Source organism: Panthera pardus, unplaced genomic scaffold, assembly GCF_024362965.1.
Source record: "Panthera pardus isolate Hobbes unplaced genomic scaffold, ASM2436296v1 HiC_scaffold_1, whole genome shotgun sequence".
NCBI classification, from domain to species: Eukaryota; Metazoa; Chordata; class Mammalia; order Carnivora; family Felidae; genus Panthera; species Panthera pardus.
Genome location: NW_026526654.1, coordinates 85,599,534 through 85,611,898, shown reverse-complemented (window position 1 = coordinate 85,611,898; position 12,365 = coordinate 85,599,534). Strand labels below are relative to the sequence as shown.

General features: G+C 47.0%; 1 protein-coding gene across 12 annotated transcripts in view; it reads left to right on the top strand.

Annotated features, from left to right (window-relative positions):
• Positions 1-12,365, top strand: part of LOC109266145 (phospholipid-transporting ATPase IB) — a 635,626-nt gene that overhangs the window by 370,476 nt on the left and 252,785 nt on the right. For all 12 annotated transcript variants that reach the window (XM_053900789.1, XM_053900782.1, XM_053900822.1 and 9 more), the window contains 2 exons: positions 3,966-4,149; positions 9,089-9,199. In XM_053900789.1, coding sequence (XP_053756764.1) covers positions 3,966-4,149; positions 9,089-9,199 — 295 coding nt within the window. The remainder of the gene's footprint in view (positions 1-3,965; positions 4,150-9,088; positions 9,200-12,365) is intronic.

Genomic DNA, 12,365 nt, shown 5'->3' with positions numbered 1-12,365 from the left:
TTATTCACAAGGCACTAAAGTAGTTATAGAACTGTCCCAAGTGCCTAGCTTAGCTCAGATGTGGCCTGGAATTCTTATTTTATGGGTTGAATGTACTATATGCTGGGAAGTGTGGCATGTGATTCCAGGTTACAAATTAAGATTAAAAAAGGAGCTGGTTTGTGCTTCGTGGCAACTTGGCGTACTAAAACACTACGTATGACCGAGGCGTAATGGTGCCTATTCCGTTTTGTAGAAATTAGCTGTTTGACATCTGTTTTGAACCCCTCGTGTGTGCTAGAATTATATTTTCTCAAGGCATCGCAGCCGAGGGCATAATAAATCCTTGATGAGAATTTCATGCTTCTAAAATGCTGGGATATGACTCAGTTTATATATCCCAGTCAGGTTTTCTCTTTATTCTTGCTTTTTTGGGAAAACGCAGCTTTGGACTTGCATAGATTTTGCTTGAAGCCATCGGAATCATGACTCAACTCGTCTGAGATTCAAATCCCACAGTGGCAAATGTAGTGAGTGGATCTGACTTGCTACTTGGCTCTTGTTGGTTGGCTTACTGCTAAACCCGATAATGAGAAAACACCTTAAAAATATTTTTTAATGTTTATTTATTTTTGAGAGAGAGAGAGACTGCGCGCGCGTAAGCAGGGGAGGGGCAGAGAAGGAGGGAGACACAAAATCCCAAGCAGGCTCCAGGCTCTGAGCTGTAGCACAGAGCCCGATGCAGGGCTCAAACCCACGAACTGTGAGATCATGACCTGAGCCAAAGTTGGACACTTAACCGACTGAGCTACCCAGGCGCCCCAAGAAAAAAAACACCTTTAACCTCAGAGAAAACCACGGACTTGTTTAGTGGCTTCCCTGTTTGGCCACCACAACCCGTCCAGCCTCCCACCACACATGTTCTTGTGGTTGAGATTTCTGCCCTACAGAGTCGCCTTTTGCCCCGTATACCCCCTTTTGCTCTGAATCACTCCAGGTCAGCTGGAGACCAACTTACTCGATGACTTGGGTGGCAAGGAAGATTCTCAAGTCGTCGTAGCCCCAGACTCCCCAGGGCTGTGTGTCTGTCCCTTGTGCTCCTGTACAGAAGACGAGTTCGAGATTAAACAATAGTGGAGTTTCACTTCAGTGAGTGAATGAATGTATTTGAAGAGCCAGTGATGTAATCATTGAGAGGAGTGATCAATGCAGAGGCTCCCAGACTCCCTGCGTTCGCAGAACTGTAGCGTCTCAGTGATTGCTTTGCAAAGCCCCTAGGCCAAGAAAGAACATTGAATACATTGAGCAGTTTCTAACTACGAGGAAGGTAAGGTCAAACAACGAAAGAAGTATTTATGTTCTAACAACTTAGTAGACGTTCGAAACAGTCACGGACATAGCTGGAAAAAAATAATACTTTATCTCACCCTTACTAACCATAACCAGTCACCGATGCTCTGGTGTGGGGCACCTGTTGAGCCTTGGCCAACTTCTCAAACCTCGAAGAAAGCATGGATGTTTCAGCCCTCATTTCCTATTTCACACTGATTTCTGCTTTTTATCATAGCAGCCGTGAAAACTCGGCTTCACAAAGATACGTCATAAAAAGGAATGTAGCATGATCTAATATTGGAACTGTGAGCTCCTTCGAGCTAGTGTTTCGTGCGGCTACCTGAGGGATATTGCTGGTTTTCCCTTGAAAATCCATAATTTCCCACTGCAGCACTGCAGGGCCCTTACGGGGAACCCTGGGTTGGGTGGTGTTCCGTTCTCAGACGTGTCCGATTTTTTCTAGCAATTGAAGTTTTGCAGATGGGGTAGGAGACAACATTTGTCTCACACAGGCAATGTGTGATTTCACATAGTGATTTCACATAAATATATCAACCATCTCATGAGGTAGGCTGTTCTCATTTTCCCCATTTCATTGATGGGAAGACAAGGACTCAGAATTACTTCTTCTGTGTAAATAGTATGGGGAACAGAAGAAGGTCACGTTCAGTTATTTAACTTTGAATCCCACATTGGTGTCTCCCTACCATATATGACCTCTGCTTCTGTTGAGCTTAGAGAAGAAATGGGAAATCAGAGTCGTGTAGCAGATGAGAATTGTGGGGCTGTGTCTGCCGATCAGGAGCTTAATGAGAGAGGTACGTCAAGGTCAGCCCTCGGCTCTAAGTAGCCCTTGCACAAATGTGGAAGGAAGAGCTACAGTTTACATCTCTGGCCGTTAACATTGCTTCCAGTAATTTCCCGTTAGGCTACATTAAAGTAAGTCTAGCATCTGCTACCAGGGAGATGGGGATTCTGTTCCGTTCCGCTCGTAGCTCTCTGGAAGATCATACTTGGGAGCTATTTGTAAGCTCTGAAGCGTGTCTGTTAAACAGTGGGTGAGGGACCTGGGACTGTTGAGCTCGTAGCCCCTGAACTGTGGGAGGAAGGAAGTGATGGATGTCTCTCTAGTTCAGCCTTCCTGACATTTGAAAGATGACTTCTACTTGTTCTAGCCTAACCCAAAGGACAGAATTCGTGCTTTTAGGTTATCAACCACAAAAAAGTAGCAGTAATGATTTTTGGTTGCAGTTGCCCTAGGAGACCATAAACTCCCGTTATCGAAAGTCACTGTGAGAATGATTAAAGAGATAGTAGATTGTACAACATGGCTCCTAAAAGCCTTTCGACCCCCAGATTCTGTTTTTCTAATTTGCTAATTTCCATTCCTTTGAGCTAAGGCTCCCAGAGTACCTGTGCTTTAAGTTCAGTTTGCTGTCTCACCAGACACAGAACGGTCTCTGGGTTGGTAAAATTAAATGTAAGGTAAATTGTAAGTTTTCCGTTGGAAACAGGTATCCTGGAGGTCAGAGGCCATATGAGAAGTCATAGGTGTACTGAGAAGGTCCTTGCATGTCTATTCTAGTTTACAAGTACCGTGCGTATGTGGGTGCAGCCAGCATACCTCTGGGAGACCCAGACAGGCCTTTTACTGTGTGTGTGTGTGTGGGTGTGTGTGTGTGTGTGTGCGCGCGCGCGTGCGCGCCATTCGGGAGTTTACCCGTGAATTTTTTTTTCACCCAAAGTGACTCTCAGCTTACCAGTTCAGAATTTAAAATAAATCAGTCCCGAGGTACTAATAGTTTTACCATGTCATTGTACTATCTGGTCTTACACTCCAAACAAATACTTCGTTATAATGAACTTTGCTGTGCTTTAGAGCCCGTAGATTTACTTTGGGTCTTCTTCCCAGACGATTTGAGGGCTTATAAGAAATAGCCCCCATCCTTCGATTCCTTGCGGAAACAGCCCGTCTTCCTGCAAAGGCTGTCTTATCTTTGGGCTTTGGGCTGTGCTCCTGCACAGTTCAGCTTTGGTAGTCCTGTCCCGGTGACCACCCCCCCCCCCCTTCTTAAATCCTTGTGCCTTGGCTGCCCTTCAGACACTGCCTCCATTTCTGAGGTGGAGAAGGGAAAGGCTTTCTTCTCCCTTACCCTCATCCTCTTTCTGCACTTCTCAAGCCATGCCAATTTTCTTTCCCTTCTGTGAAAGCCGATTTTACAGACAGTTCCCTTGCCAGCCCTAGGTTGCGTGTGATGTACAGCAAAGCAAAAATGGGGTCTGTGCTAGTTTTCTGATTTATTTGGAAGACGTTTCCTAAGACCTCTGTATCCAGCTTCCCTGCCTTTATCGTTCGGCGGGGGGACACATGTGCCCCTGAGGAGTTTGCACGTATGGTTACCACCGTGCAGAGCGATTACAAACAGGCTGTGTTTTCAGTTAGTTTTGACTTGTGTATTTCATCTGTCAAGTTGGCAACTACTTGAAAGCCACAAGCTACTGTTTTCTGAAAGCTTCTTTGCACATGAGCATAAAACGTATGTATTGGATTTGGAAATTGTCCAATAACTGCCCTTTTAATGCAGCTCAATGTAGATTACAGCTGTTTCCTCTGGAAAGACGCATCCAGTCATCACTTCTTTCTTCTCTTACAGAGTGTCTCCTCTGCAGAAGTCTGAGATAGTGGACGTGGTTAAGAAGCGGGTAAAGGCCATTACCCTGGCCATCGGGGACGGTGCCAACGACGTTGGGATGATCCAGACCGCTCACGTGGGCGTAGGCATCAGCGGGAATGAAGGCATGCAGGCGACCAACAACTCGGATTATGCCATCGCGCAGGTCAGAGGCGCGTTGACCTGCTGTCCCGTCCCGTTGGCAGAGGTATCAGCCGGGCATGAAGGCCTGGTTGGTGCTTGACCTCGGTCCAGCCCTAAGAACCCTGCCCCCTCTTTTGAGGTTGTGTCTAGACAAACTCGCCAGAGTATTTGCATTTCCCTGTGGTCTTGCTCTTGTGCGGCTTGAGGGCCCTGTGCTGCGGGTTGTTGTGGTTGTCGCGGTTGTATTTGTCAGCGGTGAGGTTGGCCGAGCTCTCTGTCCTCCAGACGAGGCATCGTCCCTGACGGATAGGTCTCGGGTCCTGCTGATGAGAGCCTCTCACCCTCAACTCCCGCATGGGCTGCCTGTCCTGGTCCTGTTCCTTATGGCATCCCTTGCTGAAGGATGGCCATGCTCATAACATTAATTCTCTACCGTCCCCATCCCAGAGTCTCTCCTCTTTTCAGAAGGCGCTAGAACACTCTCTCATCAGGCATTGAAAGTCAGGGGAAAGCAGTGATTTACAACCGCCAGCCACCCTTCTCTATGGCCATAACCAGGGTGCTGCCCAGACCCGCTGCTCTGAGATGAACCCATGGTCAACAGCAAACAGCCTCTCGCTGCCAGACCAAGTGCAGCCCATACCTCTCTGGATCACGTGTTGCCCGCAGAGGGGCCCAATGTACTTTGTAGTTACTGAGCAGATGACCTGACAATGAGAGAGATGTCTGCTCCTCAGAGAGAGCCAAAACCTGAAGGAAAATAGCCAACCGCCTCACCCTACGTATGACAGATCCAGATCATTTGCCCCCCTTGATCATCCAGAAAATCTGGACCTCACATTGGACACCGATCATGGCCTCCTGTCTACAGGTTACAGTAACTTGTGATAAAACGCCTGAGCGTTTGGTGGTCAGCCAGTGTTTTGTCATTTCAAGTATGTGTTAACCTTAATCACGTGAACACAAGTAATAGTGGCGTTTTCTCCCTTCAAGCTGAAATCGGGGGCTGCGTATACAATGTGAAAGAGCTTCCAACGCCCCCAGGGCTGCGGGCTGGTGCTGCGCAGCTTGGGGGCTCTCCCTCCCCGGAGCGGGGTTCTAGAGCATGAGATCACCTCTCAGACTCCCTCCCGGCTCGTGGTTCTGCAGACACAGGGAGGAATTTACAAAATCCTCCTGGCTCCGGAAAGCCCACAAAATCAGTCTTGTTTCTCTGTTGATTTCAAAGAAATCCTCAAGGTAATTGCTAAAGTTGGTAGGGGAAGGAATTCTGATTTTCCAGGTGGGAACACTGGGGCTCCTTCCCATTAGGTGACCTGCCTCGGGTCCGAGCACCGGGGGTCAGAGAACACCAGACCTGCACGTGACCTTGGGGACCAGTCCCGCACACCTGCCCGTTCACTCTCCCGAGTCCACCACTCCGAGGCCTGTGAGACTCCCGCTTCCTGTAGTCTGTCAGCAACTGTAGATGTTATACACCCCCAGCATTATTAAATACTTGAGTTATGGCATCATGTGGCTGGAAGGGATCTTTAGAGGTTTCCTAGGAGTTCCAGGCAAATATTTGCCTGTCTTTTTCTTTAAAATGTCTGGGGAAGGGAGATTCCATGACCTGCTTTATTGAAACTGCATACTAATAGGCTGTAGGATATGGAGCAGTGATTGCTCTCTTCAAGTTGACAGCATGAAAGCAGGGTAGGGAGGAGAGAGAGACAGACAGACAGACAGACAGACTTAGGGGTCTCCTTCCCCTTCCAGTGTTATAGCCGCTGCCAAAGGAACTGATGCACAGCCCCATGTGTCTGTGGGTCTTTGTTTCTCCTGTCCGTGGTCCTGCCCATGCCTGGGGAGGGGTCCTGCTGCTTCAGGGTAGCCTTCCTCCTGGCCTTACACCTTCCCCACCCGACACTGTGCCTCAGCCGCTTCAGTCAGAAGTTAGAGATGCCACAATTTTATGAGTCCCGTTGCCCCTCGTGAAATGATAAACGTCTCTGGCAGAAGTTAACATCGTGTGCTTTGTCTTTTCATTTCACGTGGATGAATACATTTTGGATCGGATCTTTGAGGAAGTGCCCCGGAAGGTTGTATACCGAAGGAAGAAAATGTAGCTCACAGGCTTGTCCTTGGGAAAAACGATGAAAGAGGCCAGGCTCCGGTTCTACCTCTTTTCCGCCTGCCTGTGCTTTTATCCTCAGAGGCAGCTGCTAGGACTCACGGCCGCCCCTGTGCTGCTGCCTTGCCCGTGGGCAGTCTGTGCTGGCGACTGTAGCCCTCGGCTGCCCGTTCCCCTCAGGAGAGGATCCTTCCTGCCCCCAACCTTCTTAGCGTCTTTTGAGCGACCTCATGAAAATAGCATTTTGATTTAGGGTGTGTGTGTGTGCGTGTGTGTGTGTGTGTGTATATATTTCCTGAAAACAGATCATTGTAGCGTTACACTTGAGTCATTCCGGATGACTCTAGCAGATGTTCTCTGTGCCCACCGAAGTTTAGCATCAGGGGGTCCAGGTCAAATGCAAACTTCCTTTTTATTTGTTTAGCCAGTTATTTTATGATTCCCCAATCCCCTTTGGAATCCTTAATGAGCTTTTATGGGGAGTTTTATTTTTCCATATGAACCTACTCCTGCCATTTTGAAGTGGCCATTTAGCTTTTGGAGTATGTAGTTGAGTGACCGCCCTACCCCCATCTCCTGGAACAACTCATGAAATGTGATGTCGTGTCAGATCTTTAGGGCTAATGGGAACCTACTGTGTGGTTTCCTCTTGAAACAGAATGGTTTTGTTTTTAAATACTGCATTTCTAGTCAGAAATTTTCTTTTCTACAGTTAAATTTAATTTCAGAAGTAATCAGAAATAGGCAGTTTGCCATATCGAAAGAATTTTTTTTTTGCACGCATCACTTTTTTTCTACTTAAAAAATGTTTGTTTATTTTGAGAAAGAGAGAGTGCACACAAGCAGGGGACGGGCAGAGTGAAAGGGAGAGAGAGAATCCCAAGCAGGCTCCACGCCGTCAGCACAGAACCCCATGTGGGGCTCAGTCTCACAAACCATGAGATCATGAGCTGAAATCAAGAGTCATATGCTTATTCGACTGAGCCACCCAGGTGCCACTCTACTTTTTTCAATTTAAATTCGAGTTAGTTAACATAAAGTGTAGTATTGGTTTCAGGAGTAGAATTTAGTGATTCATCACTTACATGTAACACCCAGTGCTCATCCCAACGGGTGCCCTCCTTAATGCCCCTCCCCCATTTAGCCCATCCCCCCACCCACTACCCCTCCGCAGCCCGCAGTTTGTTACCTAGATATAAGAGTCTCTTATGGTTTGTCTCCCTCTCTGTTTTTATCTTGTTTTTCATTCCCTTCCTCTATGTTCATCTGTTTTGTCTCTTAAATTCCACATGAGTGAAATCATACGATATTTGTCTTTCTCTGATTTATCTTGCTTAGCGTAATACACTCTAGTTCCATCCATGTTGTTGCCAATGGCAAGATTGCATTCTTTTCTATGTCCGAGTAATACTCCATTGGTAATATATACACCACATCTTTATCCACTCAGTTGATGGACATTTGTGCTCTTTCCATAATTTGGCTATTGTTGATAGAGCTGCTGTAAACATTGGGGTGCTTGTGCCCCCTTTGAATCAGCACTTTTGTATCCTTTGGATAAATACCTAGTAGTGCAAATTGCTGGGTCATAGGGTAGTTCTCTTTCTAACTTTTTGAGGGACCTCCACACTGTTTTCCAGAGCGGCCGCCCCAGTTTGCATTCCCACCAACAGGGCAGGAGGGTTCCCCTTTCTCCACATCCTTGCCAGCATCTGTCGTTTCTTGAGTTTCTAATGTTTGTGGATATTCTCAATATAGCCTGATGATCTCTCTTAGGAGAATGAGCCTGAGGACGACGACGACCCTCTGACTTGGAGTGGGTAATTGAGGGTTTAGTTCTAGGCAACCGACGGGACATCAGTGTGACACAAGACTAATTAATGCGTAGACATTGTGAGTTTAAACAGGATTGCCCCTAATGGTGCCTTTGTACCGGAGCACGACACGGTCCACAAAAACAAACAACAGCAACAAAGAACAAACCTTATTTCCCTCCCTCCAGCTCAGTATTCGCTTTTGGGGACCTTTGTGGGGTAGGACACAGAAAGCCAAGCCAGGCTAAGAGGAAGCTGAAGGGATAGGATTCAAGTGGCGCCCGAAGACCCTCCTACCCCAAAGAAGATTCAAATATCTCATTTAATATTGGACATCGCTCAGTATTTCAAGCAGCAAGAGCCATTATATCATCGTCGACCTCGTACCCGCTGCCTGCTGGGTTTTTGTTTTTCTTGACTGCATAGCACTCTAGCAAGAGGTACTGTGCCCTGGTTGGGAGCAAAAAAGGAGGACACAATGAGTGTAGAAGTGAAGGCTGTGTGTGTGTGCCCGAGTGCGGGTGCCCCTCTGTGCACGTGCAGCTGCTTTTAACCTGCAGGCTGATGGTGGAAATAGGTCATGTACACATATGTGCATCCCTGTTGTAAAAAGGGTACTGGTGCCTGAGCGTTCCTGTCCCTTGCTCCCGAAGTCACCATAAAATCTAGTCGAAGAGAAGCATCTGGTCGCTTTGCTTTTCTTCCAATTCAAGTGGTCACCTTCTCCTAAGAGTTGAGGACCCTCCCGCCCCGGCGAAAAAAGTATTTGTGTAAGCAGGACGTCAGGAGAATAGCAGTTGGAGGTCCACTGTTGTGTTTGGGGGAAAATAACAATTAGGTGGATCTGAGACGAGATTTTAGTCGTCCTCACTGGACCGGAAAGCTTTGCCTTTTGTTTTCAGGAGGGAGCGGTTTTCTCGGGTTATCTGCACACTCCGCTTTCCTCTGCTCCCTTACCCGTCTCCCAAGGCCATTTTGCGGCTTCTGTTCCTAAACGATGGGCGGTCCTGAACTTCGTTCTTTTTCTTTCTCAGTTTTCCTACTTGGAGAAGCTCCTGTTGGTTCACGGCGCCTGGAGCTACAACCGCGTGACCAAGTGCATACTGTACTGCTTCTACAAGAACGTGGTCCTCTACATTATCGAGGTGAGCAAGGTTAACCTCTTCGCCGAGGCAGAAGGCCTTCACGTATTGAAGGTAACTTCAAGAGAGGATGTTGTTCGTGTAGAGCTGAAGAAAAGGTGGGGGGGACATATGGGAAAGCCGTGACGCACGTGGCCTCTCGGAAGCAGGGGGCACCTTGCAGGTGGAGGTCCTCATGCCGAGCCACCGGTGCACGGAGACTCTGCATCTGGCCCGAGTGGAACTTCGCTGTCACTCACACCCCGCGCCCCCCAGGGTGGTCAGCGCCTGGGCGGCAGATGCTTGCACCTGTCTTGGTGGCCCCTGGGACGTTTCTAGGCAACCCAGTCATCCTTACCTTCCCTGGAATGAAAGGGTCTGACTTCTTGCTGTGTTTCTCATGGAACCTGCATGTTACCCAAGCACTGATTTGTCACTTGTGGGATATCTGGACCGTACTATTTCAATGGGGTAAGGCTGGGGAGTAAGCAACTAAGGTAATTAAAAATATCTCTTGAACTCACTGGGTTGTGAAGCTGGTTTTCAAGATGTTGATTCAATTGCAGGTGGACTTATTTTACTTATTAGGGGGACTAGAGCACGAGAAGGGTGGGCCCAGGGAAAAGTGGAACGGGCCCTTTCTGTGTGAGCTCAGTGGGAGTACCAGCCAGGACAGCTGTGCTGCAAGGGGGTGGCTTTTGAGGCCATCTTGACTCATAGGTTTCCAAGTGTGTTTAGAAAGGAGGAAGCAGGTGGTCGCTCCAGAGAGATAGAAAAGCAACGTTAATTGTGGATGGTGTCAATATGGCATTCTGTTACGAGTTATTTTGTGTCTGATTTCTCAATGCTTGGCAGAAATAATAACCAAGGCATAGATCAACGTTTTCTGATGCGGATCTTTAATGTACTCAGCTCGGGAAATTTGACAAGTGGTTTGACTAGCCATTTCTTTACCAAATTGTCTACCCTTTCCTATCAAATATTCGGGTCAGACACATAGGTTCACATCACTCACTCTGTAGCTAAACTATTAGTGGGTAATTTTCCTGAGTTGTGCAGGTTGTTCACTGTACAAGGCTGCCCAGCCGAAGGGGTAAATGGGGCAGAGATGTAGGAAAACCAGGAAAAAGAGATGCGTTTTTCTAATTTGCACAAAGGCAGTCGACTCACCGCGTCTGCCCCTCTTGTGCGGTAATAACACAGCTCAGTCCATGCCACGTAAGAACTTGTAGATATGACGGGTCTCATAGTTTGTGTCTTCCTTTTGTCTGCATTATTACATGGTTTTTTTGGAGGGGGGCACTTAAATACGTTTGCCCTTCTGTTTCTGTGACATTTTTTTCCCTCCGTGGTAGGAGTCACTCCTGAATGTCACTGGGGGTCATAGCTAACCAGTGCTGTGGTCTGCAGGAGTGTAGGAATCCCTGCTCCCACGTGCCATCCGAAGTTTTACGTGCACTTTCAGCTCCTGTAGCATTTGGCCTCACAAGATTTCTTAACAATCTGTTTTTCCTCAAAGTCAGCAAATTACAGATAGTCTAGACTTCTTATCAGGACATTTTACATGAAGCCCCCAACCCTTTGGCTTCCCAGAACTTCTTCCCAGGAAGTGCTTAGTCATTTACACCTCCTATCTTGCCCCCCGCCCCACCTTTTTTTTTTTTTTTAATTTCAAGAGGGCTAAGGATGAGAAGAGTATAATTTTTGTCTGTCTGGAAAATTCTCTCTGGAATGAAACCCTGAAAATGCCGTGTGAGTTCCTTAAATTAATTTTTCGACTGTAGCTGAGCCACAGCGGTAAACAGTCTTTTGTAAACAGCCTTTAAAAACATTCTTGGTAACATTTAAAAATGAAATAAAGTCTCCACCACTCTGGTCTCCATTTTTTATTTAGTATTTCTAGGAGATTTAATTCGAAAGCCAAGAGAACAAAATCCTCGCCTGTGCCCGGAGCATTGACTCGGTGTGTATATAGCCTCTGTGCCACCAACATGCACTTTAAGTGTAATTTTAAAAACGGGAAATTTTAGTGTGTTTTGAACCGAAAGATCAAACCTTATCGTACTTTGATTTGCTCCTTTGCGATGAATAGTTTTGCATTCTGAGGGTTACCTTGTAGCTAATTGAGAAGGAATTCTATCGCATATTACTCTCAAATGGTTTTCTTGTAGCTCAAGGAGAAACCCTTGGCAACAACCAGTAAGTTCTCGTGTCAAACGACCTCTGATATATATACTATCAGTCATTTAAAAATAGAGTCTAGAGGCAATTTGGCGGAGTGACAAAAGGCGCACAGGTAGGCATGTGCACGCACACACACACACACACACTTAGAGTCTTAGGCATTGCCGTGAGGATTATGGTGATTTGAATTACCAGTGAAGATTTTATGGTACACCTATGAGCCTGTGATGCTCACTTGGTCCACTGACCTATGAAACTTGATTTTCCTGCGGGACCCACGGCTCTCTCCTCACCTCAAGATGGAATGCAAACTGAAAGTCCCCGCCACTCTCGTCCCCTGCTCGCTTAGGCGTATTCTTTCGGGACCCTTTGCTGTGTTTACGGACGTGTTGACATATACAAGCAAATCAGTGTTTTTACACACAGGCCCTCATGCTCTGTAATACGGTCTGCAGCTCAGGTTAGACCTCACACCGTACTTTTGGGACCATCCCCGTCACTACACACAGGTTCATCGCGTGCTGTTTCACAGAGTAGCTTCTTGATCTGTTTCACCTTTCCCAGATTGATGATCAAGTCCTCTCCCTCCCACCCACAAAAAAGCCTTGCGGAATAACAGCTTTCCCTCTAAGGAGGCCATAAATACTCGACCGAAATGATAGTGATCTAATTCGAGCGTTGCCACCACAGTGCCTTGACCGTCACGCACGATCAGTTGATAAGTCTGTACCACGGGCTCCTTCTTGCTGACAAACCTTAGTGCTATTTGACGTATCATGTAAAATTTCTTCGGGCCGAAGTAACCGACGGTTAGAGTGATTATAAAATAGGAACAAAATGATGGGATCAGTGATTTCATGGTCACCCTATTAATAAGCAAAACAAAAGATACATAAACCTTGGCTCTCTGTTCCCTCCACTACTGCCTTTATTTAGTATTTCTTGCCTGCGTGATAGCAAAGACCGCTGGCTTTGCTCCATCAACCATCTATATGCAGCCCGGATG